Below are 25,552 nucleotides of genomic sequence, written 5' to 3' on the forward strand. Positions count from 1 at the left end.
TTTCCACTGGTTTAATGTCCATTGCTCATGTTTCTTGGTCCAAGAAAGTCTTCTTATTGTTGTCCTTTAGTAGTGGTTTCTTTGCAGCAATTTGACCATGAAGGCCTGATTCACGTCTCCTCTGAACAGTTGATGTTGAGATGTGTCTGTTACTTGAACTCTGAAGCATTTATTTGGGCTGCAATTTCTGAGGCTGGTAACTCTAATGAACTTATCCTCTGCAGCAAAGTTAACTCTGGGTCTTCCTTTCCTGTGGCGGTCCTCATGAGAGCCAGTTTCATCATGGCGCTTGATGGTTTTTGCGACTGCAATTGAAGAAACTTTCAAAGTTCTTGACTGACCTCCATGTCTTAAAGTTATGCTGGATTGTTGTTTCTCTTTACTTATTTGAGCTGGTCTTTTACCAAATAGTGCTATTTTCTGTATACCAGCCCTACCTTGTCACAAATGCATTAAGAAGGAAAAAAATTCCACACATTAACTTGTAACAAGGGTTAGGGTTCCAGGTGACTACCTCATGAAGCTGGTTGAGAGAATGCCAAGAGTGTGCAAATCTGTCATCAAGGCAAAGGGTAGCTACTTTGAAGAATCTCAAATCTATTTTGATTTGTTTAACACTTTTTTGGTTACTACATGATTCCATATGTGTTACTTCATAGTTTGTCTTCACTATTATTCTACAATGTAGAAAATAGTACAAATAAAGACAAACCCTTGAATGAGTTGGTGTCCAAACTTTTGACTGGTACTAGAGATCTACATTTTGTTATCCATTCAGATAAACACTTCAAACAGAGGCGTCCGCATGGTCCTAAAGCACTCTCATTTTGTATCACATTCAAATGATAAAACTGGGGGGGACAAAAATGCAATTTGATAATATGGGGGGATACATGTCTGTCCCCAGTGAAAGTTTCACCCCTGGTAAAAACACCAGTAGAAATGCACAATCTAATACAAAAGTACCACTGGGTAAAAGGTTCAAACACAAAACAACGGATTTGACATCAGCAGACCAGAAGAAAATCACACGGGGAAAAAAAAAAACATGGTTGCATTAACACAGGCAGTCTAATTCTAAATCTGTTCCACTAATTCATCAGATCAGATTTTTGTCAATAACTGAGCAAAAGATCAGAATTGGGCTGCCTGTGTAAACACAGCCTATGACCAATAACAGTGTGGATAAGTAAAAAATACACATTGAATAGAAAGGCAAAGATGACATTTTTTTAAAGTGCACAGACTGAATGGAACATGTTGATAGGAACACACAACAGGGTACATTAAAAGGGACAGACAGGAATAGGACACATTATAGTACCAGTTATGGCACAGCTGGATAAGGTTAAGTAGTACATAGCCTAAATAAGAGCTCTCTCTATGCCACCCTACATAGTGCACAGCTTTTGATCAGGCTAAATAGGGTACCATTTGGGACGTATCCTTAATGATCCACTTGATATAACATGCTTCAATACATGCTTACTCGAATGTGTTTAAAAAAGTGCACTTGATATTTCAACACGTCGTCTATGAATTCAACATTTCTAATATTGGAAACTGTCGTCCATTGTAAAGAGTATACTTTAGGTAGAAATGTGTAAGTTCAATCTATTCATATTTACATGTTCTATGTTAAAATACACACCAAATACTATGGTGCTTTTTTCTCAATACTTTTTCAACAATTTACCTCATTTCTTTTCCCTTATATAAATACAAAAAAAAGAATGACACTGTTACAAACGTGTACCTATTTTCTCAAGTTAAACTCTTTCTAGTTCTTTATGATAAAAACACGAGGTGAAAAACTGGTTCAGGAATACGAAGACGAACAAACAAGTGGTTAAGTGTGTGTTCAGTTCTGTGTTGGGTACTGCATTCAGGTGTGTGTTAGACAATGGTGTGTGTACTGTATTAAACAATGGTGTGAAGGGGCGTGCCCCCGCTGTGTGAGGGTGATGATGTGTGTTCTGATGAAGACGAGAGAGAGCCGCGTGATGAAGATGCTTCTCTCTCCAACTCCTCTACCTTCCTCTGCAATTCTGCTCTCAGGAACAACAACTCCTTCAGGTTCTGGTGCACCGGCATCTGATGAGGAGAGAGAGATGCAGAGTTAGAAAGATGTACGCATACACATGCAGATAGACACACACGTGCAGAACAAGCTGTAAACCAACACACAGGTCTGTCTTCCTTCACAAAACACACCAGCACCCCCTCCACAACCCACCCCTACCTGCGGCCTCATACGGGGGTTCCATCGTACGTAGTACCCAGTCCACAGCTCCAGGTGTCTGACGCTAGCTAGAGGGTACAAGACCTGGTGCTCATAGTCCACATAGAACGGGTTGGTGAAGTCCTCTGGTTGACTGTTGATATAGGACCACAGAGAGACTGTCTTTGTCTGGACTTCCTGTTGAGGAGGAGGGAGCGAAAGAGAGACAGGCATGAGTTTATCAACATTCCACACATAGCTTTACAGTAAGAGACCAGATGAAAACTTTAACTCATTGTGACTAGGTGACCCAACCTCCCACCCCCGTCAGCAAAGAAAAGGTCCGTACCTTGGCCACTCTCTCCTGTTCGCTGTCATAGAGGAACGTACCAAATAGACAACTATAGAGGTGGTCCAGAATGGTTATCAGGAACAACTCATTAAACTCAAACGCTGCAGGGAACTAGGAACAAATAGACAGAAAGAAAAAAGTCTAACTAAACGATTGTGTGTGTGTGCGCATGTTTGTGTGTAGCAGGGAAATCTCATCAGATGTGTGTACATGCATGTACTAGAGGTCGACCGATTATTGGAGGACCAAAAAAATCAGATACCGATTAAATCGGCCGATTTTTATATATTTGTAATAATGACAATTACAACAATACTGAATGAAGCATGAACACTTATTTGAACTTAATATAATACATCAATAAAATCAATTTAGTCTCAAATAAATAATGAAACATGTTCAATTTGGTTTAAATAATGCAAAAACAAAGTGTTGGAGAAGAAAGTGCAATATGTGCCATGTAAAAAAGCTAACGTTTAAGTTCCTTGCTCAGAACATATGAAAGCTGGTGGTTCCTTTTAACATGATTCTTCAACATTCCCAGGTAAGAAGTTTTAGGTTGTAGTTATAGGAATTATAGAACTATTTCTCTCTATACCATTTGTATTTCATATACCTTTGACTATTGGATGTTCTAAAACATACTTTAGTATTGCCAGCCTAATCTCGGGAGTTGATAGGCTTGAAGTCAAACAGCGCAATGCTTGAAGCATTGCGAAGAGCTGCTGGCTAACGCAGTTATGTGCTCGATTGTGCTTTTTTCACAAATGCGCTTTTGTTAAATCATCCCCCGTTTGGTGAAGTTGGCTGTCTTTGTTAGGAAGAAAGTGTTCCCAACGAGCCAGGCGGCCCAAACTGCTGCATAGACCCTGACTCTGTTGCACAGAAGGCAAGAGAAGTGACGCAATTTTCCTAGTTATAAGAAATTCATGTTAGCAGGCAATATTAACTAAATATGCAGGTTTAAAAATGTATACTTGTGTATTGATTTTAAGAAAGGCGTTGATGTTTATGGTTAGGTACATTGGAGCAACGACAGTGCTTTTTTCGCAAATGCGCTTGTTAAATCACCCGTTTGGCGAAGTAGGCTGTGATTCAATGATAAATTAACAGGCACCGCATCGATTATATGCGATGCAGGACAAGCTAGATAAACTAGTAATATCATCAACCATGTGTAGTTAACTAGTGATTATGTTAAGATTGATTGTTTTTTATATGATACGTTTAATGCTAGCTAGCACCTTACCTTGGCTCCTTGCTGCACTCGCATAACAGGTAGTCAGCCTGCCACGCAGTTTCCTCGTGGAGTGCAATGTAATCGGCCATGATCGGTGTCCAAAAATGCCGATAACCGATTGTTATGAAAACTTGAAATCGGCCCTAATTAAATCGGCCATTCCGATTAATCGGTCGACCTCTAGCATGTACTGTGTGTGTGTGGCAGGTTGACACTCACCTGTCTGTTCATCTGCCAGACACAGTCTATAAACTGGATAAAAAGAGGCGATCTCTCCGAGTTGGCATGGTTCTCATCCCCATGACCCACACGCTGAAAAAAACACAGGTTATTACACACAAAGAGCCCCTCACACATCTGTATAAAAAAACCACAGGAAACCATATAAACACACACAATCCTCACCGCAGCAAACTTGTGTCCGAAGCTGATCCACTCCTTCTCCAGCAGTACCTGAGGAGACACAGCTCTTATGCTTTACAGAACTGACGACAGAAACCTCCCTTCCTCACCAACAAGTTATAGTGATCTTGAGATTTTTCTTCTTGTAGCAAAAGTAGCTGAAGTTATGATGTCAGCTAGGCTCTGGCCATTATTATCTAGCTAACAAACTAGAAACTAACCAACACATTGTTTAGAAAGTTTATTTGGGTGCCTTGTTTGCTAGATTGACAAACGATTTTTTTTTGGAAAACGGTTTATTTGTGTTAAAATACAACAGGTATGCCCTTTGGTCCACCAGGCTGTTGATGTCGTTTTTGTGTTTATACTTTTCAAAATGACGAGGATAATTTTGATGTCGGACGACTGTAGAATGTTCAAGCCGTCACTGCGACAATTGTCCACAGGCAGCCTTTACCCCTTCTCTTTCCCCTCTCCCTTGATCCATCCCTCCTACCCACCTGGAATCCCCTCAGGGTGCGGTAGTGGCTGTCCAGCATCAGCATGGCCAGAGAGGTGAGCTGGGTCGTGCGGTCCCACCCATCACTACAGTGGACCATCACAGAGGTCTTACCAGACTCCAGCTTGTCAGCTATACGCACCGCACCCGCCAGGAGCAGCTAGGGCGAGATTTAGTGACAGTAAGCCTGATCAATGGACCACCCCTTGTGTATACATGTGTGTGTGTCAAATCAAATGTTATTTTCACATGCGCAGAATACAACAGGTTGCTTACTTACAAGCCCTTAACCAACAATGCAGTTCAAGAAATATAGTTAAGAAAATATTTACTAAATAACCTAAAGTTAAAAAAAAAAATTAAATCTAAAAGTAACAAGAAAATTACATAACAATAACGAGCTCTATACAAGGGGTACCGGTGATTATGCATAGGTAATAAACAGCAAGTAGCAGCAGTGTAAAGTGTGGGGGAGGGGGGGGGGGGTCAATGTAAATAGTCTGGGTGGCCATTTGATTAGATGTTCAGCAGTCTTATGGCTTGGGGGTAGAAGCTGTTAAGAAGCTTTTTGGACCTAGACTTTGCGCTTCGGTACCACTTGCTGTGCGGTAGCAGAGAGAACAGTCTGACTTGGGTGTTTGGAGTCTTTGACAATTTTTGGGGCCTTCCTCTGCCACTGCCTAGTATATACAGTTGAAGTCAGAAGTTTACATTTCACCTTAGCCAAATACATTTAAACTCAGTTTTGAACAATTCCAGGCATTTAATCCTAGTAAAAATTCCCTGTCTTCGGTCAGTTAGGATCACCACTTTATTTTAATGTGAAATGTCAAAATAATAGTAGAGAGTGATTTATTTCAGCTTGTATTTCTTTCATCACATTCCCAGTGGGTCAGAAGTTTACATACACTCAATTAATATTTGGTAGCATTGCCTTTAAATTGTTTAACTTGGGTCAAACGTTTCGGGTAGCCTTCCACAAGCTTCCAACAATAAGTTGGGTGAATTTTGGCCCATTCCTCCTGACAGAGCTGGTGTATCTGAGTCAGGTTTGTAGGCCTCCTTGCCCGCACACGCTTTTTCAGTTCTGCCCACACATTTTCTATAGGCTGAGGTCAGGGCTTTGTGATGGCCACTCAAATACCTTGACTTTGTTGTCCTTAAGCCATTTTGCCACAACTTTGGCAGTATGCTTGAGGTCATTGTCCATTTGGAAGACCCATTTGCAACCAAGCTTTAACTTCCTGACTGATGTCTTGAGATGTTTCAATATATCCACATAATTTTCCTCCCTCATGATGCCATCTATTTTGTGAAGTGCCCCAGTCCCTCCTGCAGCAAAGAACCCCCACAACTTCTGACCCACTGGGAATGTGATGAAAGAAATAAAATCTGAAATAAATCAATCATTCTCTCTACTATTATTCTGAAATTTCACATTCTTAAAATAAAGTGGTGATTGTGACTGACCTAAGACAGGGAATTTTTTACTAGAAGTAAATGTCAGGAATTGTGAAAAACTGAGTTTAAATGTATTTGACTAAGGTGTATGTAAACTTCCGACTTCAACTGTAGATACTTTCGTACCTGTTTCCTCCAGCATCTTCACAAGGGCCTTTGCTGTTGTTCTGGGATTGTTTTGCACTTTTCGCGTCAAAGTACATTCATCTCTAGGAGACAGAACGCGTCTCCTTCCTGAGCGGTATGATGGCTGCGTGGTCCCATGGTGTTTATACTTGCGTACTATTGTTGGTACAGATGAACATGGTACCTTCAGGCGTTTGGAAATTGCTTCCAAGGAAGAACCAGACTTGAGGTCTACAATTTTGGCTGGTCTTGGCTGATTTCTTTTGATTTTCCCATGATGTCAAGTGAAGAGGGAGGGAGTTTGAAGGTAGGCCTTGAAATACATCCACAGGTACACCTCCAATTGACTCAAATGATGTCAATTAGCCTATCAGAAGCTTCTAAAGCCATGACATCATTTTCTGTAATTTTCCACACTGTTTGAAGGCACAGTCAACTTAGTGTATATAAACTTCTGACCCACTGAAATTGTGATACAGTGAATGATAAGTGAAATAATCTGTCTGTAAACAATTGTTGGAAAAATGACTTGTGTCATGCACAAACTACAGTCATGGCCAAAGGTTTTGAGAATGACACAAATATTAATTTTCACAAAGTCTGCTGCCTCAGTTTGTATGATGGCAATTTGGATATACTCCAGAATGTTATGAAGAGTGATCAGATGAATTGCAACTGATTGCAAAGTCCCTCTTTGCCATGCAAATGAACTGAATCCCCCAAAAACATTTCCACTGCATTTCAGCCCTGCCACAAAAGGACCAGCTGACATGTCAGTTATTCTCTCGTTAACACAGGTGTGAGTGTTGACGAGGACAAGGCTGGAGATCACTCTGTCATGCTGATTGAGTTCAAATAACAGACTGGAAGCTTCAAAAAGTGGGTGGTGCTTGGAATTATTGTTCTTCCTCTGTCGACCACGGTTACCTGCAAGGAAACACGTGCCATCATCATTGCTTTGCACAAAAAGGACTTCACAGGGAAGGATATTGCTGCCAGTAAGATTGCACCGAGATCAACCATTTATCGGATCATCAAGAACTTCAAGGGGAGTGGTTCAATTGTTGTGAAGGCGGCTTCAGGGCGACCAAGAAAGTCCAGCAAGCACCAGGACCGTCTCCTAAAGTTGATTCAGCTGCGGGATTGGGGCACCACCAGTACAGAGCTCGCTCAGGAATGGCAGCAGGCAGGTGTGAGTGCATCTGCACCCACAGTGAGGCGAAGACTTTTGGAGGATGGCCTAGTGTCAAGAAGGGTAGCAAAGAAGCCACTTCTCTCCAGGAAAAACATCAGGGATAGACTGATATTCTGCAAAAGGTACAGGGATTGAGAACTTGTGGTCAATCCTCAAGAGACGGGTGGACAAACAAAACCCCACAAATTCTGACAAACTCCAATCATTGATTATGCAACAATGGGCTGCCATCAGTCAGGATTTGGCCCAGAAGTTTTTTTGACAGCATGCCAGGGCGGATTGCAGAGGTCTTGAAAAAGAAGGGTAAGCACTGCAAATATTGACTCTTTGCATCAACTTCATGTAATTCTCAATAAAAGCCTTTGACACGTATGAAATGCTTGTAATTATACTTCAGTATTCCATAGTAACATTTGACAAAAATATCTAAAGACACTGAAGCAGCAAACATTGTGGAAATTAATATTTGTGTCATTCTCAAAACTTTTGGCCACAACTGTAGATGTCCTAACCGACTTGCCAAAACTATAGTTTGTTAACAAGAAATTTGTGGGGTGGTTGAAAAATGAGTTTTAATGACTCCAACATAAGTTTATGTAAACTTCCTGCTTCAACTGTAGGTCCTGGATGTCAGGAAGCTTGGTCCTAATGATGTACTGGGCCGTACGCATTGTCCTCTGTAGCGCCTTACAAGTTGACGTTGAAGCAGGATGCCGAGCAGTTGCCATACCAGGCGGTGATGCAACCAGACAGGATGCTCTCAATGGTGCAGCGTATAACTTTTTGAGGATCTGGGGACCTATGGCAAATCTTTTCAGTCTCCTGAGGGGGAAAATGTGCTGTCGTGCCCTCTTCACAACTGCCTTAGTGTGTTTGGACTATGACAATTAGTTGGTGATGTGGACATGGGGAATGTGAAACTCTCGACCCGCTCCACTTCCGCCCTGTCAATGGGGGCCTGTTCGGCCCTCCTATTCCTGTAGTCCACGATCAGCTCCCTTGTCTTACTCACAGTGAGGGAGAGGTTGTTGTCGTCTCTGACCTCCTATAGGCTGTCTCATCATTGTCGGTGATCAGGCCTACCACTGTTGTGTCGTCAGCAAACTTGGTGTTGGAGTCGTGCTTAGTTTTCAAGCCCTGCCACATCCAACAATCATCAGAGCCGACGTAGTAGGATTTAATCTTAGTCCTGTATTGACATTTGGCCTGTTTGATGGTTTGTCTGAGGCCATAGCGGGATTTCTTATTAGCGTCCGGATTAGTGTCCCACTCCTTGAACGCGGAAGCTCTAGGCTTTAGCTCGGTGCGGATGTTGCCTGTAATCCATGGCTTCTGGTTGGGCTATGTACGTACGGTCACTGTGGGGATGACGTCGTTGATGCACTTATTTTTATTTAACTAGGCAAGTCAGTTAACCTGTTGAGGGTAGGGGGCAGTATTTGCATGGCCGGATAAAAAACGTACCCGATTTAATCTGGTTATCATTACTGCCCAGAAACTAGAATATGCATATAATTATTGGCTTTGGATAGAAAACACCCTAAAGTTTCTAAAACTGTTTGAATGGTGTCTGTGAGTATAACAGAACTCATATGGCAGGCAAAAACCTGAGAAGATTCTGTACAGGAAGTGCCCTCTCTGACCATTCCTTGGGCTTCTTGACTCTTGGATATTTGAACATAACTATGGATTATTTTGAACCAAACCAACATTTGTTATTGAAGTAGAAGTCCTGGGAGTGCATTCTGACGAAGAACAGCAAAGGTAATAACATTTTTCTTATAGTAAATCTGACTTTGGTGGGTGTCTAAATAGCTAGCCCTGTGATGCCGGGCTATCTACTCAGAATATTGCAAAATGTGCTTTCACCGAAAAGCTATTTTAAAATCGGACATAGCGAGTGCATAGAGGAGTTCTGTATCTATAATTCTTAAAATAATTGTTATGTTTTTTTGTGAACGTTTATCGTGAGTAATTTAGTAAATTCACCGGAAGTTTGCGGGGGGTATGCTAGTTCTGAACGTCACATGCTAATGTAAAAAGCTGTTTTTTGATATAAATATGAACTTGATTGAACAAAACATGCATGTATTGTATAACATAATGTCCTAGGATTGTCATCTAATGAAGATCATCAAAGGTTAGTGCTGCATTTAGCTGTGGTTTGGGTTTATGTGACATTATATGCTAGCTTGAAAAATGGGTGTCTGATTATTTCTGGCTGGGTACTCTGCTGACATAATCTAATGTTTTGCTTTCGTTGTAAAGCCTTTTTGAAATCGTACAGTGTGGTTAGATTAACGAGAGTCTTGTCTTTAAAATGGTGTAAAATAGTCATATGTTTGAGAAATTGAAGTAATGCATTTCTAAGGTATTTGAATAACGCGCCACAGGATTCCACTGGCTGTTACGTAGGTGGGACGATTTCGTCCCACCTTCCCTAGAGAGGTTAAGAACAAATTCTTATTTACAATGACGGCCTACCCCGGCCAAACCCTAACGACCCTGGGCCAATTGTGCGCCGCCTTATGGGACTCCCAATTACGGCCGGTTGTGATACAGCCTGGAAACAAACCAGGGTCTGTAGTGACGCCTCTAGCACTGAGATGCAGTGCCTTAGACCGCTGCACCACTCGGGAGCCCCCAAAATGTATTGATGAAGCCGGTGACTGAGGGGGTATACTCCTCAATGCCATTGGATGAATCCCGGAACATATTCCAGTCTGTGCTAGCAAAACAGTCCTGTAGCGCAGAATTCGCGTCATCTGACCACTTCCGTATTGAGCGAGTCACTGCTTCAGTTTTTGCTTGTAAACAGGTATCAGGAGGATAGAATTATGGTCATTGCCAAATGTATGCGTCTCGGTGTGGAGTAAAGGTGGTCTAGACTTTTTTCCCCTCTGGTTGCACATGTGACATGCTGGTAGAAATGAGGTCAAATGGATTTAAGTTTGCCTGCATTAAAGTCCCCGGCCACTAGGAGTGCTGCTTCTGGATGAGCATTTTCTTGTTTGCTTATGGCCTTATAGAGTTGGTTGAGTGCGGTCTTAGTGCCAGCATCGATTTGTAGTGGTAAATAGAAGGCTAAGAAAAATATAGATGAGAACTCTTGGTAGATAGTGTTGCCTACAGCTTATCATGAGGTATTCTACCTCAGGCAAGTAGTGGTGTAAAGTACTTTTAAGTACTAAAGTCGTTTTTTGTGGTTACTTTACTATTTATATTTTACCACTTTTACTCCACTTCACTCCTAAAGAAAATAATGTACTTTTTAACTCCATACATTTTCCGACATCTAAAAGTACTCGTTACATTTATAATGCTAAAGCAGGACAGAATTATGGCACCTATCAATATAATGCTTTGTCATCCATACGGCCTCTGATCTGGCGGACTCACGAAACACAAATACTGTGTTTGTAAAGGATGTCAGTGTTGGAGTGTGCCCCCGTCTGTCTGAAATAAAAAATAATATGAAAATTGTGCCATCTGGTTTGCTTAAAATAAGGAATTTGATGTATAGCATTTACTTTTACTCAAGTATGACATTGACTACTTTTTCCACCACTGTACTTAAGTATATTTAAAACCAGATACTTTGACTTTTATTCAAGTAGTATTTTACTGGGTAACTTTCACTTGAGTCATTTTCTGTTAATTATCATACTTGAGTAAAATTAAAGATACCTTGAGTATTTTTTTCCACCACTGCAGGTGAGCAATACTTCGAGACATCTTTTATATTAGACATCGCGCATCAGCAGTTATTGACCAATAGACACACCCCCGCACCTTGCTTTACCAGATGTAGCTGCTCTGTCCTGCCGACGCACGGAGAAACCAGCCAGCTCTATATTATCCGTGTCGTCGTTCAGCCACGTCTCGGTGAAACATAAGATATTACAGTTTTTAATGTCCCGTTGGTAGGATAGTCTTAATCGTAGATCGTCCAGTTTGTTGGCCAATAATACAGAGGGTAGTGGTGGTTTACCTGCTCGTCCGCAAATTCTTACAAGGCACGCTGCCCTCCTCCTCCTTCCCAGTCTTTTCTTCATGTGGATGACAGGGATTTGGGCCTTGTCTCGACAAAGTAGTATATCCTTCGCATCGGACTAATTAAAGAAAAAATATTTGTCCAGTTCGAGGTGAGTAATCACTGTTCTGATGTCCAGAAGCTCTTTTCGGTCATAAGAGACGGTAGCAGCAACTTAATGTACAAAATGAGTTACAAACAATGCGGAAGAAAATCCCCAAAAAGAACAGCACAGTTGATTAAGAGCCTGTAAAATGGCAGCCATTCCCTCCAGCACCATTATCATAGTGAGTGTGTGCAAAATAGAGAGAGCAAAACAGAGAAAAGACAGAGTCCTCCTTACCCGTATGAACTCTAGCCAGTGTGTCTGGTCGACTGCAGAGTGCCAGCGAGCCTCATCTATACTAGGGTAGACCACTTCCTTCAGTTTCCTCAGTGACTCTCTCATCACGTGGATGTTGGGGATCTCCAGGAAGTTGAGTTCTACATTGGGATAGAAACTCTCACTCTCATAACCACCATCCTTAGCCTGGGAGAGAGGAAGGGAGTTGGGAAGGAGGGAGGGAGGGGTGGTAGGAAGGAGGTAGTAGGAAGGAGGTAGGAAGGAAGGGAAATAAGTAGAGTGAAAAAGGAGAAGAAGTGGTGAAAGCAGCTTAACACAGCGATGCAGCTCCTTGATTTAACAACTATACCTTGTTGTTGTCTGCCACGCTGCTCTGTCGGGCGTCAAAGATGGTGAGTTTGTGAGACTGAGCGTTGGCATCCATGATGGTCTGGAGGTATCTCTCATCCTCCTTACAGCGCCGGTCAGAGGGTCCCACTAAAGGCTGACTGCTACGGACTATAGTGGCCTGGCTCTCTGGGTGGATCCATGATAACACCTAAGGGGGTTTAAGTACCATCCTCACTGATTTAGCCTGGTAACTTTGGAGGCAACTTTCACTGTAATTTTCCCAGAGAGAGAGAGATGCATACCGGTATGCGGTGCCTAGCCCTAAAGGCCACCACTCGTTTGAGGTCGTCGTCCTCGATGCTGGTGGGGATGACGACCAGGGCAGGGTAGGTGTCACACAGCTCATAACTACTGTTCATCTTACTGATGGTCCAACTCTCATTGGGGAGACCCTGGGGGGGGAACAGGAACACTGCTAAATGGAGTGAAGAACAGTTCATATAAGCTAGTCTTACATGAAACATTTCAAAGACTTCAAGAATCAATGCACATTAACCTCAAAGGATTGTGGGAGTGTGGATGAATCAGAGTAAGGCTTTCGACACACCTGCTGAACTACCCCAGTATACAGAACTAGTGGGAGATGAGTGAGTAGGAGTGATTAAATGCATCTAGACACATGCTAATCTCACTGATATAAACCTTTCGGTCTTGAGTGAAACTACAACTTTGCCTTATCTAAGTGAACATGTCTATCAGCTAATGTTCAGTACATGTTTACAATCTAAAGTACTAACTTCCATGGTTACCTGTCTCTTGTACTCTGCCATCGGGTCATACACCTTCCACCCATCCACAGGAAACTCCTCCTTATACAGGAAGGCAAACAGGGGCTGCAATGGGATAGGCCAGGGAGAGTGAGAGTCAACTGATCAACCAGCAAGGATTCTAAGACTCCACCCCATGTTATGATCCCCCCTCGAGTGATAGTTTTCCGAACAAACCAACATTCAATATATAAATTCTAATTAAGAGCCTGCCCCATTTTGAGTGGGCTGCTGGGATCTTTAACTTCACTAGAGTAGGGGGCAGCATTTGGAATTCTGGATGAAAAGAGTGCCCAAATTAAACTGCCTGGTACTCGGGCCCAGAAGGTAGGATATGCATATTATTAGTAGATTTGGATAGAAAACACTCTGAAGTTTCTAAAACTGTTTGAATGATGTCTGTGAGTATAACAGAACTCATATGGCAGGCAAAAACCTGAGAAGAATCCAACCAGGAAGTGGGAAATCTGAGGGTTGTAGTTTTTTCAAATGATTGCCTTTACAGTATACAGTGACTAAGGGTTCATTTTGCACTTCCTAAGGCTTCCACTAGATGTCAACAGTCTTTAGAAAGTTGTTTCAGGCTTCTACAGTGAACAGAGAGCGAACGAGAAGGCCGGGAAGTTGGTGACTCAGAAAATAGTATGACTTCAGTGGCGCGTTCACGTGAGAGGTAGCTGTGTTCCATTACATTTCTGAAGACATTGGAATCGTCCGGTTGGAAAATTATTGAAGATTTATGTTAAAAAAAGCCCTGAAGATTGATGCTATACATCGTTTGACATGTTTCTACGAACGTAAATACAACTTATTTTGACTTTTCGTCGTGAAATGTTCGGCGCGCTTCCTACATTTGGAGTAGCTTACTGAACGCGCAAACAAAAAGGAGGTATTTGGACATAAATGATGGACTTTATCGAACAAAACAACATTTATTGTGGACCTGGGAATTCCTGGGAGTGCATTCTGATGAAGATCATCAAAGGTAAGTGAATATTTATAATGCTATTTAATATTTTTAGATGACTCCAAAATGGTGGGTGTCTGTATTGCCTGATGTTTTCTGAGCGCCGTACTCAGATTATTGCAACGTGTGCTTTCCCCGTGAAGCTTTTTTTAAATCTGACACAGCGGTTGCATTAAGGAGATGTTTATCTATAATTCTTTGAATAACAGTTTAATATTTTATCAACGTTTATGATGAGTATTTATATAAATTGATGTGCTCATTCACCGGAAGTTTTTTAAGGAAAAACATTTCTGAACATTACAGGCCAATGTAAAATGTTTTCTTTTTTATATAAATATGAACTTTATCGAGCAAAACATACATGTATTGTGTAACATGAAGTCCTATGAGTGCCATCTGATGAAGATCAAAGGTTAGTGCTTAATTTTAGCTGCATTTCTGTTTTTTGTGACGCCTCTCCTTGCTTGGAAAATGGCTGTGTGGTTTTTCTTGTCAAGGTGATGTGCTAACATAATCTAATGCTATGCTTTCTCCGTAAAGCCTTTTTGAAATCAGACAATGTGGTTGGATTAACGAGAATCTTATCTTTAAAATGGGTTATAATAGTTCTATGTTTGAGAAATCTGAATTATGAGATTTTTGTCGTTTTGAATTTGGCGCCCTGCTATTTCACTGGCTGTTGAATAGTGTGTCCCGCAGGTGGGACAGTCGCGTCCCACATACCCAAGAGAGGTTAACTCCCACCCCATTCTGGTTGAGTGACATCTCTGCACCTATCAGGCTGCCAGGAGAGTGATGTATAGGTCTCACCAGGTCGTTTGATAGGGGGAAGGTGTGTTTGGCTAGAACCTCCACTATCTCTGGTTGGCTGGCATCCTCCTTATAGGCAAACCTGGGACTACGCATGTCCTGATGGAGAGAGGTTTCATTACAAATGTATAACTGACAGGACAATTTGCACAACCCATAAAACATGATGTATACTGATGCTATAGATGATATATTTCAGTGCAATGTAACGTTCACCTTACAGACTATCTCCATGCCCCTTGTGTTCTCTCCATGACTCTGAACACTGATGCTCTCTAGACGGCTGATCGCTCCCAGGTTCACATCCAGGATGAACGGAGTATCCTGGGAATATGACGGGAATCAGACAGGGATTAGACGGAAATGGGACAGGGATTAGACGGAAATGGGACAGGGATTAGACGGAAATGGGACAGGGTTTAGACGGAAATGGGACAGGGATAAGACGGAAATGGGACAGGGATTAGACGGAAATGGGACAGGGATTAGACGGAAATGGGACAGGGATTAGACGGAAATGGGACAGGGTTTAGACGGAAGTGGGACAGGGTTTAGACGGAAATGGGACAGGGTTTAGACGGAAATGGGACAGGGATTAGACGGAAATGGGACAGGGATTAGACGGAAATGGGACAGGGATTAGACGGAAATGGGACAGGGATTAGATGGAAATGGGACAGTGATTAGACGGAAATGGGACAGGGTTTAGACGGAAATGGGACAGGGATTAGACGGAAATGGGACAGGGTTTAGACGGAAATGGGACAGGGATTAGACGGAAATGGGACAGGGATTAGACGGAAATGGGACAGGGATTAGATGGAAATGGGACAGTGATTAGACGGAAATGGGACAGGGTTTAGACGGAAATGGGACAGGGTGTGACGGAAATGGGACAGGGTGTGACGGAAATGGGACAGGGATTAGACGGAAATGGGACAGGGATTAGACGGAAATGGGACAGGGATTAGATGGAAATGGGACAGTGATTAGACGGAAATGGGACAGGGATTAGACGGAAATGGGACAGGGTTTAGACGGAAATGGGACAGGGATTAGACGAAATGGGACAGGGATTAGACGGAAATGGGACAGGGATTAGACGGAAACGGGACAGGGATAAGACGGAAACGGGACAGGGATGAGACGGAAACGGGACAGGGATTAGACGAAACGGGACAGGGATTAGACGAAATGGGATGAGGAACTTTACATATAAAAGTTTTAAATAAAGAGTTGGGTGAACTAACAAGGGTCAAGCTTGAAATGTGTGTGTGTGTGTGCGTGAGTCTCTGTGTGTGTGTACTCTTACCCGCTCCAGACTGATAAAGTATAGTTTATAGTTGGTGCTGGTGAGGGTTCCGGTCACCAAACCCGTGAAGGGACAGATGTACATCACATCCTTGGCTGAGGGGACAAACAAACCAATAAATACACAACAGTGTTAAGTGGGAGAACAGGAAACAGAGTGATGTCGCTCTTCACGTGAAACAAACTAGGAAAGTCTAAAAACATGTCAACAACTACAGCTGCTCTCGTACTAGGCTGAAGAAAGAGAGGAAAACAGAAAATGAGAGAAAACAGGTAAAGAAGTCAAATGGAGACAAAGATCTGGACAGAGAGAGAGAGACACACAGAGGGAGGGAGAGCGGGACCGAGAGAGAGAGGGACCGAGAGAGAGAGAGAGACCGAGAGAGAGAGAGAGAGAGGGACAGAGAGACCGAGAGAGAGACCGACCGAGAGAGAGAGAGACCGAGAGAGAGAGAGAGACCGAGAGAGAGAGAGAGACCGAGAGAGAGACCGAGAGAGAGACCGAGAGAGAGACCGAGAGAGAGACCGAGAGAGAGAGACAGAGACCGAGACCGAGAGAGAGAGAGACCGAGACCGAGAGAGACCGAGAGAGAGAGAGACCGAGAGAGACCGAGAGAGAGAGAGACCGAGAGAGAGAGAGACCGAGAGAGAGAGAGACCGAGAGAGAGAGAGACCGAGAGAGACCGAGAGAGAGAGAGACCGAGAGAGAGAGAGACCGAGAGAGAGAGAGAGAGACCGAGAGAGAGAGAGAGGGACAGAGAGACCGAGAGAGAGACCGACCGAGAGAGAGAGAGAGACCGAGAGAGAGAGACCGAGAGAGACCGAGAGAGAGAGAGAGACCGAGAGAGACCGAGAGAGACCGAGAGAGAGAGACCGAGAGAGAGAGAGAGACCTAGAGAGAGAGAGAGACCGAGACCGAGAGAGAAAGAGACCGAGAGAGAGAGAGAGACAGAGAGAGAGAGACCGAGAGAGAGACCGACCGAGAGAGAGACAGACCGAGAGAGAGACAGACCGAGAGAGAGACAGACCGAGAGAGAGACAGAGACCGAGAGAGAGACAGAGACCGAGAGAGAGACAGAGACCGAGAGAGAGACAGAGACCGAGAGAGAGACAGAGACCGAGAGAGAGACAGAGACCGAGACAGAGACCGAGAGAGAGACCGAGAGAGAGAGAAAGAGAGAGAGACCGAGAGAGAGACCGAGAGAGAGAGACCGAGAGAGAGAGACCGAGAGAGAGAGACCGAGAGAGAGAGACCGAGAGAGAGAGACCGAGAGAGAGAGACCGAGAGAGAGAGAGACCGAGAGAGACCGAGAGACCGAGAGAGACCGAGACCGAGAGAGACCGAGAGACCGAGAGAGACCGAGAGACCGAGAGAGACCGAGAGACCGAGAGAGAGAGAGACCGAGAGAGACCGAGAGAGAGAGAGACCGAGAGAGACCGAGAGAGACCGAGAGAGAGAGAGACCGAGAGGGACTGAAGACAGAGACCCTAGTGCTACTAACCCACAGCCTTGATGGTCTCTCCCGGTACCAGTGGAACCTCATCCGTCTGGACCTGCTTGGTTCCGTCTCTAGGAGGCTAGAACATAGAACCACAATAAGGAACAGATCTAGAACTTTTTTAAACAGAACCTCCCGTCCTAAGCAGAACCATTTCTCACTGCCACAGACCTACAGCTAACAGAGGTGAAAGCCAAAGAGAGGGGTAGGCACTGGGAGAGTGAAACGAAGGGGGTAAGTGGGAGAGAGGGATCAAAGAGGAAATGGAGAGATTGTTCCTTCTCCCTTGTCTATAGCTCTGTCAGAGGCGGCATAAGGCCCTATGTGGCTCAAGCATGAATCGTGGGTTTGATTGCAGCTTGAGCCACACATACATAAAATGTTTGCACGCATGACTATGTCTCTTTAGATAAAATCGTCTGCTAATTAGCATATATCATAAGGGGCAGGAGAGAGGGATGGAGGGATAGAAGCGAGAGACTTGCCAAACCATTAGCGGGAAGTTCAGAGTCACTGTTGCCCTGGTAAATATGTCCCCCTTCCATAGAGTCCTGAACCAGGGAGAGGCATGGTAAACGTGGAAGCAGAGGGCAATAGGAAGAGTTAATTCTGTTACAGTTGCAAGTTATCTTGAGTGTGAAGGAGGAAAGAGAACAAGAAAAGAGAATAAGGAGAGAAAATTAGAGCGCGAGAGAGGGAGAACGTGAGAGAAAGAGAGCGAGAATGCAGAAAAGGCAGAAGAGTTGATGAAAGGGTCTTTGAGGCCCAAAAGGTCATGTCTCCTCTACAGAGACAGGATATGAGGCGTGTGTGGGTGGCAGAACTTTGTAGACAAATTCGAATAGTTAGAATCAGTAGAGTTCTAACAGGAAGTGAAGAAGGGAACGCAGAAGGGAGCGAAGCTACACAACGTTGCAGACAGGCTAAAGTAACACCTTGAAGTCTGTAGACCAGAGTATCTGTAGCCTTGAAAGTAAGAGAGACATGGAGAGAGACAAAACAGCAGCTCCTACAAACTACAACACACAAAGAACTAGCTGAAAGCTTGAGACAGCAGAAGAGTAGTAGGTCATCACATAGGAAAAAAGGTTTTCTACATAGCTCTGTATTCCACACGCTCCTTGACAGGTTGTCAAGTAGTAAGATAATACTAAAATGGGTTCATGGACGTTTGGCGGGTGGAAGCAGCAACAGTCTTTAAATCTTACACTCAGAACAGACCGCTTGGACACCTGTGGGTTACAGACAAACACACACACACACACACACACACACACACACACACACACACACACAGAGATAAGCCTAGTGGACACTAACATCACCAGGAGGCAAAGCTGCAACAGGTGGTGAGAGAAGCATTGACACACTGAATACAAAAGCTATAAAACCTCTAAACCGCTGTAAAACAATGCTTTAGACCAGGGTTTCCCAAACCCTGGGTGCACGTTTTGGGTTTTGTCCTAGCACTACACTGCTGATTCAAATATCCAACTCACCATCAAGCTTTGATTATTTCAACCAGCTGTGTCGTGCTGGGGCAAGAAACTAAACGTGTACCCAGTGGGGCCCTGGACAGAGTTTGGGAAACCCTGGTGTAGACTGGAATGGAAGCAAAAGAGTGACTGAGTCAGGTGACGTAGAAGAAGAAGGACTGGCATGACTGAGTCAGGTGTCGTAGAAGAAGGAGGACTGGCATGACTGAGTCAGGTGACGTAGAAGAAGGACTGGCATGACTGAGTCAGGTGACGTAGAAGAAGAAGGACTGGCATGACTGAGTCAGGTGACGTAGAAGAAGAAGGACTGGCATGACTGAGTCAGGTGACGTAGAAGAAGAAGGACTGGCATGACTGAGTCAGGTGACGTAGAAGAAGGAGGACTGGCATGACTGAGTCAGGTGACGTAGAAGAAGAAGGACTGGCATGACTGAGTCAGGTGACGTAGAAGAAGGAGGACTGGCATGACTGAGTCAGGTGACGTAGAAGAAGGAGGACTGGCATGACTGAGTCAGGTGACGTAGAAGAAGGAGGACTGGCATGACTGAGTCAGGTGATGTAGAAGAAGGAGGACTGGCATGACTGAGTCAGGTGATGTAGAAGAAGGAGGACTGGCATGACTGAGTCAGGTGACGTAGAAGAAGAAGGACTGGCATGACTGAGTCAGGTGACGTAGAAGAAGAAGGACTGGCATGACTGAGTCAGGTGACGTAGAAGAAGAAGGACTGGCATGACTGAGTCAGGTGACGTAGAAGAAGGAGGACTGGCATGACTGAGTCAGGTGACGTAGAAGAAGAAGGACTGGGATGACTGAGTCAGGTGATGTAGACTACGACCCAAATCCCGCTCTACACAGCTACTTGAAGTGTATAAGCACACACACAGATGCAGCTGTGGTTAATTAACCTCACCCTTGGGAAATCTGTCCTCCTCCAATCCTGTCAGTCAGAAAACACAACTGTGTGATGACTGTGTGTCTAAACCTGTTACTGTATGCCTGTGTGTGTGTGTGTCCCACCTTGCAGTCTCCGGATGCAGTGTCTGCAGGTACAGATGATATCTGGCTGGAGATGGTGGCTGCTATCAGCTGCTTACACCACTCTACATGAGAACCTGTAGGACTGGAGGAGGGAGGAAGGAGGGAGGAAGGAGGGAGGAGCCGGGGGAGGGAGGAGGGAGACGGGGGATATACAGAAAGTGAGAAGGAGGAAGAGAGAGACATGGCAGGGGAATAGACAGAGTGCAGAAGAGAGGGACAGACAGACACAGATATGCTGACAGAGAGACAGACAGGGAGACAGGGGGTTCAAGGGAGACCCAACCAAATCATGAGAAAACTAAAAGATAATAATTACTTGACACATTGGAAAGAATTAACACAAAAACGGATCAAACTAGAATGCTATTTGGCCCTAAACAGAGAGAACACAGTGGCAGAAAACCTGACCACTGTGACTGACCCAAACTTAAGGACTGCTTTGACTATGTACAGACTCAGTGAGCATAGCCTTGCTATTGAGAAAGGCCACCGTAGGCAGACCTGGCTCTCAAGAGAAGACAGGCTATGTGCACACTGCCCACAAAACTGAGCTGCACTTCCTAACCTCCTGCCAAATGTATGACCATATTAGAGAAACATATTTCCCTCAGATTACACAGATCCACAAATAATTAGAAAACAAACCCGATTTTGATAAACTCCCATATCTACTGGGTGAAATACCACAGTTTGCCATCACAGCAGCAAGATGTGTGACCTGTTGCCACAAGAAAAGGTCAACCAGTGAAGAACAAACACCTTTGTAAATACAACCCAAATGTATTTATGTTCCCTTTTGTAGTTTAACTATTTGCACATTGTTAGAACACTGTTTATAGACATATGACATTTGAAATGTCTATTATTTTTGTACTTTTGTCTGTTTACTTTTCATTTAATTATTATTTCACTTGCTTTGGCAATGTAAACATATATGTTTCCCATGCCAATAAAACCCCTTGAATTGAACGATAGCGATATACATGTTTACTATCAACTGTAAATCATTAGCCTATTGGAGAGATACCATAGACCTAGGCTAGACTTGACAGTCAGACACAGTAGTTACGTTACAATAAATAAGCCTGCGTGCAACATTCTGGGCTAAAATAGGTCGCGGTTAGGCCGATTCCTGCTGGGCAAAGACACTGCTTTATAACTGAGGCGTGTTCACTTGGCACAGATCCCGACGCGTCCATCTGGCGCGCTCATTGCTGAAACACACGAGGATATTAGAGATTCATGTACTGCTTTGTTTCACCGGACAATAATCGAATGCATGTTGCAGAGCAGTGCAACGCTTTGGAAAGCAAACATTAAAAACCGTCGCTTTCTCGTTGAAAATTACACTAACAACATATGTCAAACAAGTCCCGTAAATGCATGCGGACAACGACATCGCCCATCAGCCAATGCACAAATAGTATAACATTGTAGTAACATTGTAACTGTTTTGTAACAACATATGGTAAACAATGGTCTAGGCTGCAGCCTACGAAAGAGACATTCGCTCTTCTATTTACACTGCCCAGTGTAAATGATCCTAACATTATAGCTACTAACAGTTGTGTACCGATATCAAAATAACCTATCACCTGTCCAACGTCTCCACGCTATCCTGTTTCGATCCAGAGGTGGCCAACGTCCGAGGCTTGTTTCGATTCGGTACTCCCGGCTGCGCAGTGCCATCTCCACCGGCAACTCCTCCAAACAACTGCTTTTCCATTTTCCCCTCTCCACTCAACCCGGTTTCCTTCTCGTTAGATGATGGATCAAATCTAATCCTTTCCGATTGTCAACAGATCTGGGTTGCCGGCGACGTGTTTAAGAATTTGTTAGCTATTAGCTCACAGCACGAGACAGAATACGGTTGTTCGCTCACTGCCAAGTCTGATTGTGTTATTAACTGATAAATTAGGCGTTTATTTATTTACTAGAAGGAAGCAGAAGCCGAGCGCTTTAACACCCCCCCACGCGAACCACGAAGATTACCCAAAATGCATTTCTGGAGCTAGAAGCTCACATCCCCATCAACCAGTTTCACCATAAAAAAACATTAGATTGAGGATGTATGAACTGTTTTAGGCCTACTTCCCATAAAATAGGTATGGTTATTACATTGTTAGTGCGCCTGCAAATGTCGGTCACAAGAGGTACATGTAACCGCCCAAATAAAAGAAACATTTGAGTAAATGAGGGCTACAACGTATATCGAAAGCAGGTGGCTCCACATAGGTGTGGTTCCTGAGTTAATTAAGGAATTAACATCCCATCATGCTTATGGTCATGTTTAAAAATGCCCAGCTGCCCACTTTGAAAGAGGGGTCTCAAAGGAGCATAGGGGATGTAAAGGGTGTGTCAGTCTCCAGAACTCAACCCAGTTGAACACTTATGGGAGATTCTGGAGTGGTGCATGAGAGCGGGTTTTCCACCACCATCAACAAAACACCAAATGTTAGGATATTTTGGAGAAGAATGGTGTCCGCATCCCTCCAAGAGTTCCAGACACTTGTAGAATCTATGCCAAGGTGCATTGAAGCTGTGGTGGCCCAGCACCATAGTAAGACACCTGATGTTTTCTTGTCGGTTACCTGTAACTGACTCCAGGAAGCTAGGGTAGGCCCCATTGAAATGTAGCTACAAAGTATACTGAACAAAAATATAAATGCACCATGCAACCATTTCAAAAGGTTTTACTGAGTTAGTTCATATAGGGAAATCAGTCAAATGAAATTAATTTATTAGGCCTTAATCTATGGATTTCACATGACTGGGAATAAAGACATTCATCTGTTGGTCACAGATACCTTTAAAAAAGGTAGGGGTGTGGATCAGAAAACCAGTCAGTATCTGGTGTGACCACTACTTGTCTCATGCAGCGTGACACATCTCCTTCACATAGAGTTGATCAGGTTGTTGATTGTGATCTGTGGAATGTTGTCCCACTCCTCAATGGCTGTGCAAAGTTGCTGGATATTGATGGGAACTGGAACACGCTGTCGTACATGTCGATCCAGAGCGTCCCAAACATGCTCAATGGGTGACATGTCTGGTATGTACACCATGGTAGAACTGGGACATTTTCAGCTTTCAGCAATTGTGTACATATCCTTGTGACATGAGGCCGAGCATTATCACGGTGAAGCATGAGGTGATGGCGGCAGGATCTCGTCTTATGGTAGAGAAATTAACATTCAATTCTCTGGAAAAAGCTCTGGTGGACATTCCTGCAGTCAGCATGCCAATTGCACACTCCCTTATAAACTTCAGACATCTGTGGCATTGTGTGTGACAAAACAGCACACTTCAGTGGCCTTTTATTATTGTCCCCAGCACAAGGTGCACCTGTGTAATGATCATGCGGTTTAATCAGCTTCTTGATATGTCAGGTGGATCGATTATCTTGGCAAAGGAGAAATGCTCACTAGCATGGGGTAAACAAATGTGATTTTTGTTGTTGAGAAATATAATTTTTGTGCATTTGGAACATTTCTGGGATCTTTAATTTCAGCTCATGCTACATGGGACCAACACTACACAGTGCTGAAAAAAGTAACCAATTGTCATACTTAGGGCTGAGACATCCCATGAAGGGACAAGGTCAGTTTAGGGCTGAGACATCCCATGAAGGTCATTTTAGGGCTGAGACATCCTATGAAGGGACAAGGTCAGTTTAGGGCTGAGACATCCCATGAAGGGACAAGGTCAGTTTAGGGCTGAGACATCCCATGAAGGGACAAGGTCAGTTTAGGGCTGAGACATCCCATGAAGGGACAAGGTCAGTTTATGGCTGAGACATTCCATGAAGGGACAAGGTCAGTTTAGGGCTGAGACATCCCATGAAGGGACAAGGTCAGTTTAGGGCCGAGACATCCCATGAAGGGACAAGGTCAGTTTAGGGCCGAGACATCCCATGAAGGGACAAGGTCAGTTTAGGGCTGAGACATCCTATGAAGGTCAGTTTAGGGCTGAGACATCCTATGAAGGAACAAGGTCAGTTTAGGGCCGAGACATCCCATGAAGGAACAAGGTCAGTTTAGGGCCGAGACATCCCATGAAGGAACAAGGTCAGTTTAGGGCTGAGACATCCTATGAAGGTCAGTTTAGGGCTGAGACATCCCATGAAGGGACAAGGTCAGTTTAGGGCCGAGACATCCCATGAAGGGACAAGGTCAGTTTAGGGCCGAGACATCCCATGAAGGGACAAGGTCAGTTTAGGGCTGAGACATCCTATGAAGGTCAGTTTAGGGCTGAGACATCCCATGAAGGGACAAGGTCAGTTTAGGGCTGAGACATCCTATGAAGGTCAGTTTAGGGCTGAGACATCCCATGAAGGGACAAGGTCAGTTTAGGGCTGAGACATCCTATGAAGGTCAGTTTAGGGGCTGAGACATCCCATGAAGGGACAAGGTCAGTTTAGGGCTGAGACATCCTATGAAGGTCAGTTTAGGGCTGAGACATCCCATGAAGGGACAAGGTCAGTTTAGGGCTGAGACATCCTATGAAGGTCAGTTTAGGGCTGAGACATCCCATGAAGGGACAAGGTCAGTTTAGGGCTGAGACATCCCATGAAGGGACAAGGTCAGTTTAGGGCTGAGACATCCCATGAAGGTCAGTTTAGGGCTGAGACATCCTATGAAGGTCAGTTTAGGGCTGAGACATCCCATGAAGGGACAAGGTCAGTTTAGGGCTGAGACATCCTATGAAGGTCAGTTTAGGGCCGAGACATCCCATGAAGGGACAAGGTCAGTTTAGGGCTGAGACATCCCATGAAGGGACAAGGTCAGTTTAGGGCCGAGACATCCCATGAAGGGACAAGGTCAGTTTAGGGCCGAGACATCCCATGAAGGGACAAGGTCAGTTTAGGGCTGAGACATCCTATGAAGGGACAAGGTCAGTTTAGGGCTGAGACATCCTATGAAGGGACAAGGTCAGTTTAGGGCTGAGACATCCCATGAAGGGACAAGGTCAGTTTAGGGCTGAGACATCCCATGAAGGGACAAGGTCAGTTTAGGGCCGAGACATCCCATGAAGGGACAAGGTCAGTTTAGGGCTGAGACATCCTATGAAGGGACAAGGTCAGTTTAGGGCTGAGACATCCCATGAAGGGACAAGGTCAGTTTAGGGCTGAGACATCCCATGAAGGGACAAGGTCAGTTTAGGGCTGAGACATCCTATGAAGGTCAGTTTAGGGCTGAGACATCCCATGAAGGGACAAGGTCAGTTTAGGGCTGAGACATCCCATGAAGGGACAAGGTCAGTTTAGGGCTGAGACATCCTATGAAGGTCAGTTTAGGGCTGAGACATCCTATGAAGGTCAGTTTAGGGCTGAGACATCCCATGAAGGTCAGTTTAGGGCTGAGACATCCTATGAAGGGACAAGGTCAGTTTAGGGCTG

General features: G+C 44.2%; 1 protein-coding gene across 1 annotated transcript; it reads right to left on the reverse strand.

Moving 5' to 3' along the window:
• Positions 1-1,216: 1,216 nt before the first annotated feature.
• On the reverse strand, positions 1,217-22,846 carry LOC106577923 (myotubularin-related protein 1). Its single transcript, XM_014156386.2, has 16 exons — positions 21,750-22,846; positions 20,134-20,236; positions 17,623-17,698; positions 16,122-16,216; positions 15,026-15,133; positions 14,810-14,908; positions 13,012-13,095; positions 12,505-12,654; positions 12,222-12,410; positions 11,873-12,058; positions 4,716-4,874; positions 4,219-4,266; positions 4,033-4,125; positions 2,571-2,684; positions 2,243-2,419; positions 1,217-2,094 (listed from the first exon to the last, which is right to left on the reverse strand). The coding sequence occupies exons 1-16, from the start codon at positions 21,878-21,880 to the stop codon at positions 1,921-1,923; spliced, it is 1,986 nt and encodes a 661-aa protein (XP_014011861.1). The 5' UTR covers positions 21,881-22,846; the 3' UTR covers positions 1,217-1,920.
• Positions 22,847-25,552: the final 2,706 nt, after the last annotated feature.

The sequence above is a fragment of the Salmo salar genome, chromosome ssa18 (genome assembly GCF_905237065.1).
Source record: "Salmo salar chromosome ssa18, Ssal_v3.1, whole genome shotgun sequence".
NCBI classification, from domain to species: domain Eukaryota; kingdom Metazoa; phylum Chordata; class Actinopteri; order Salmoniformes; family Salmonidae; genus Salmo; species Salmo salar.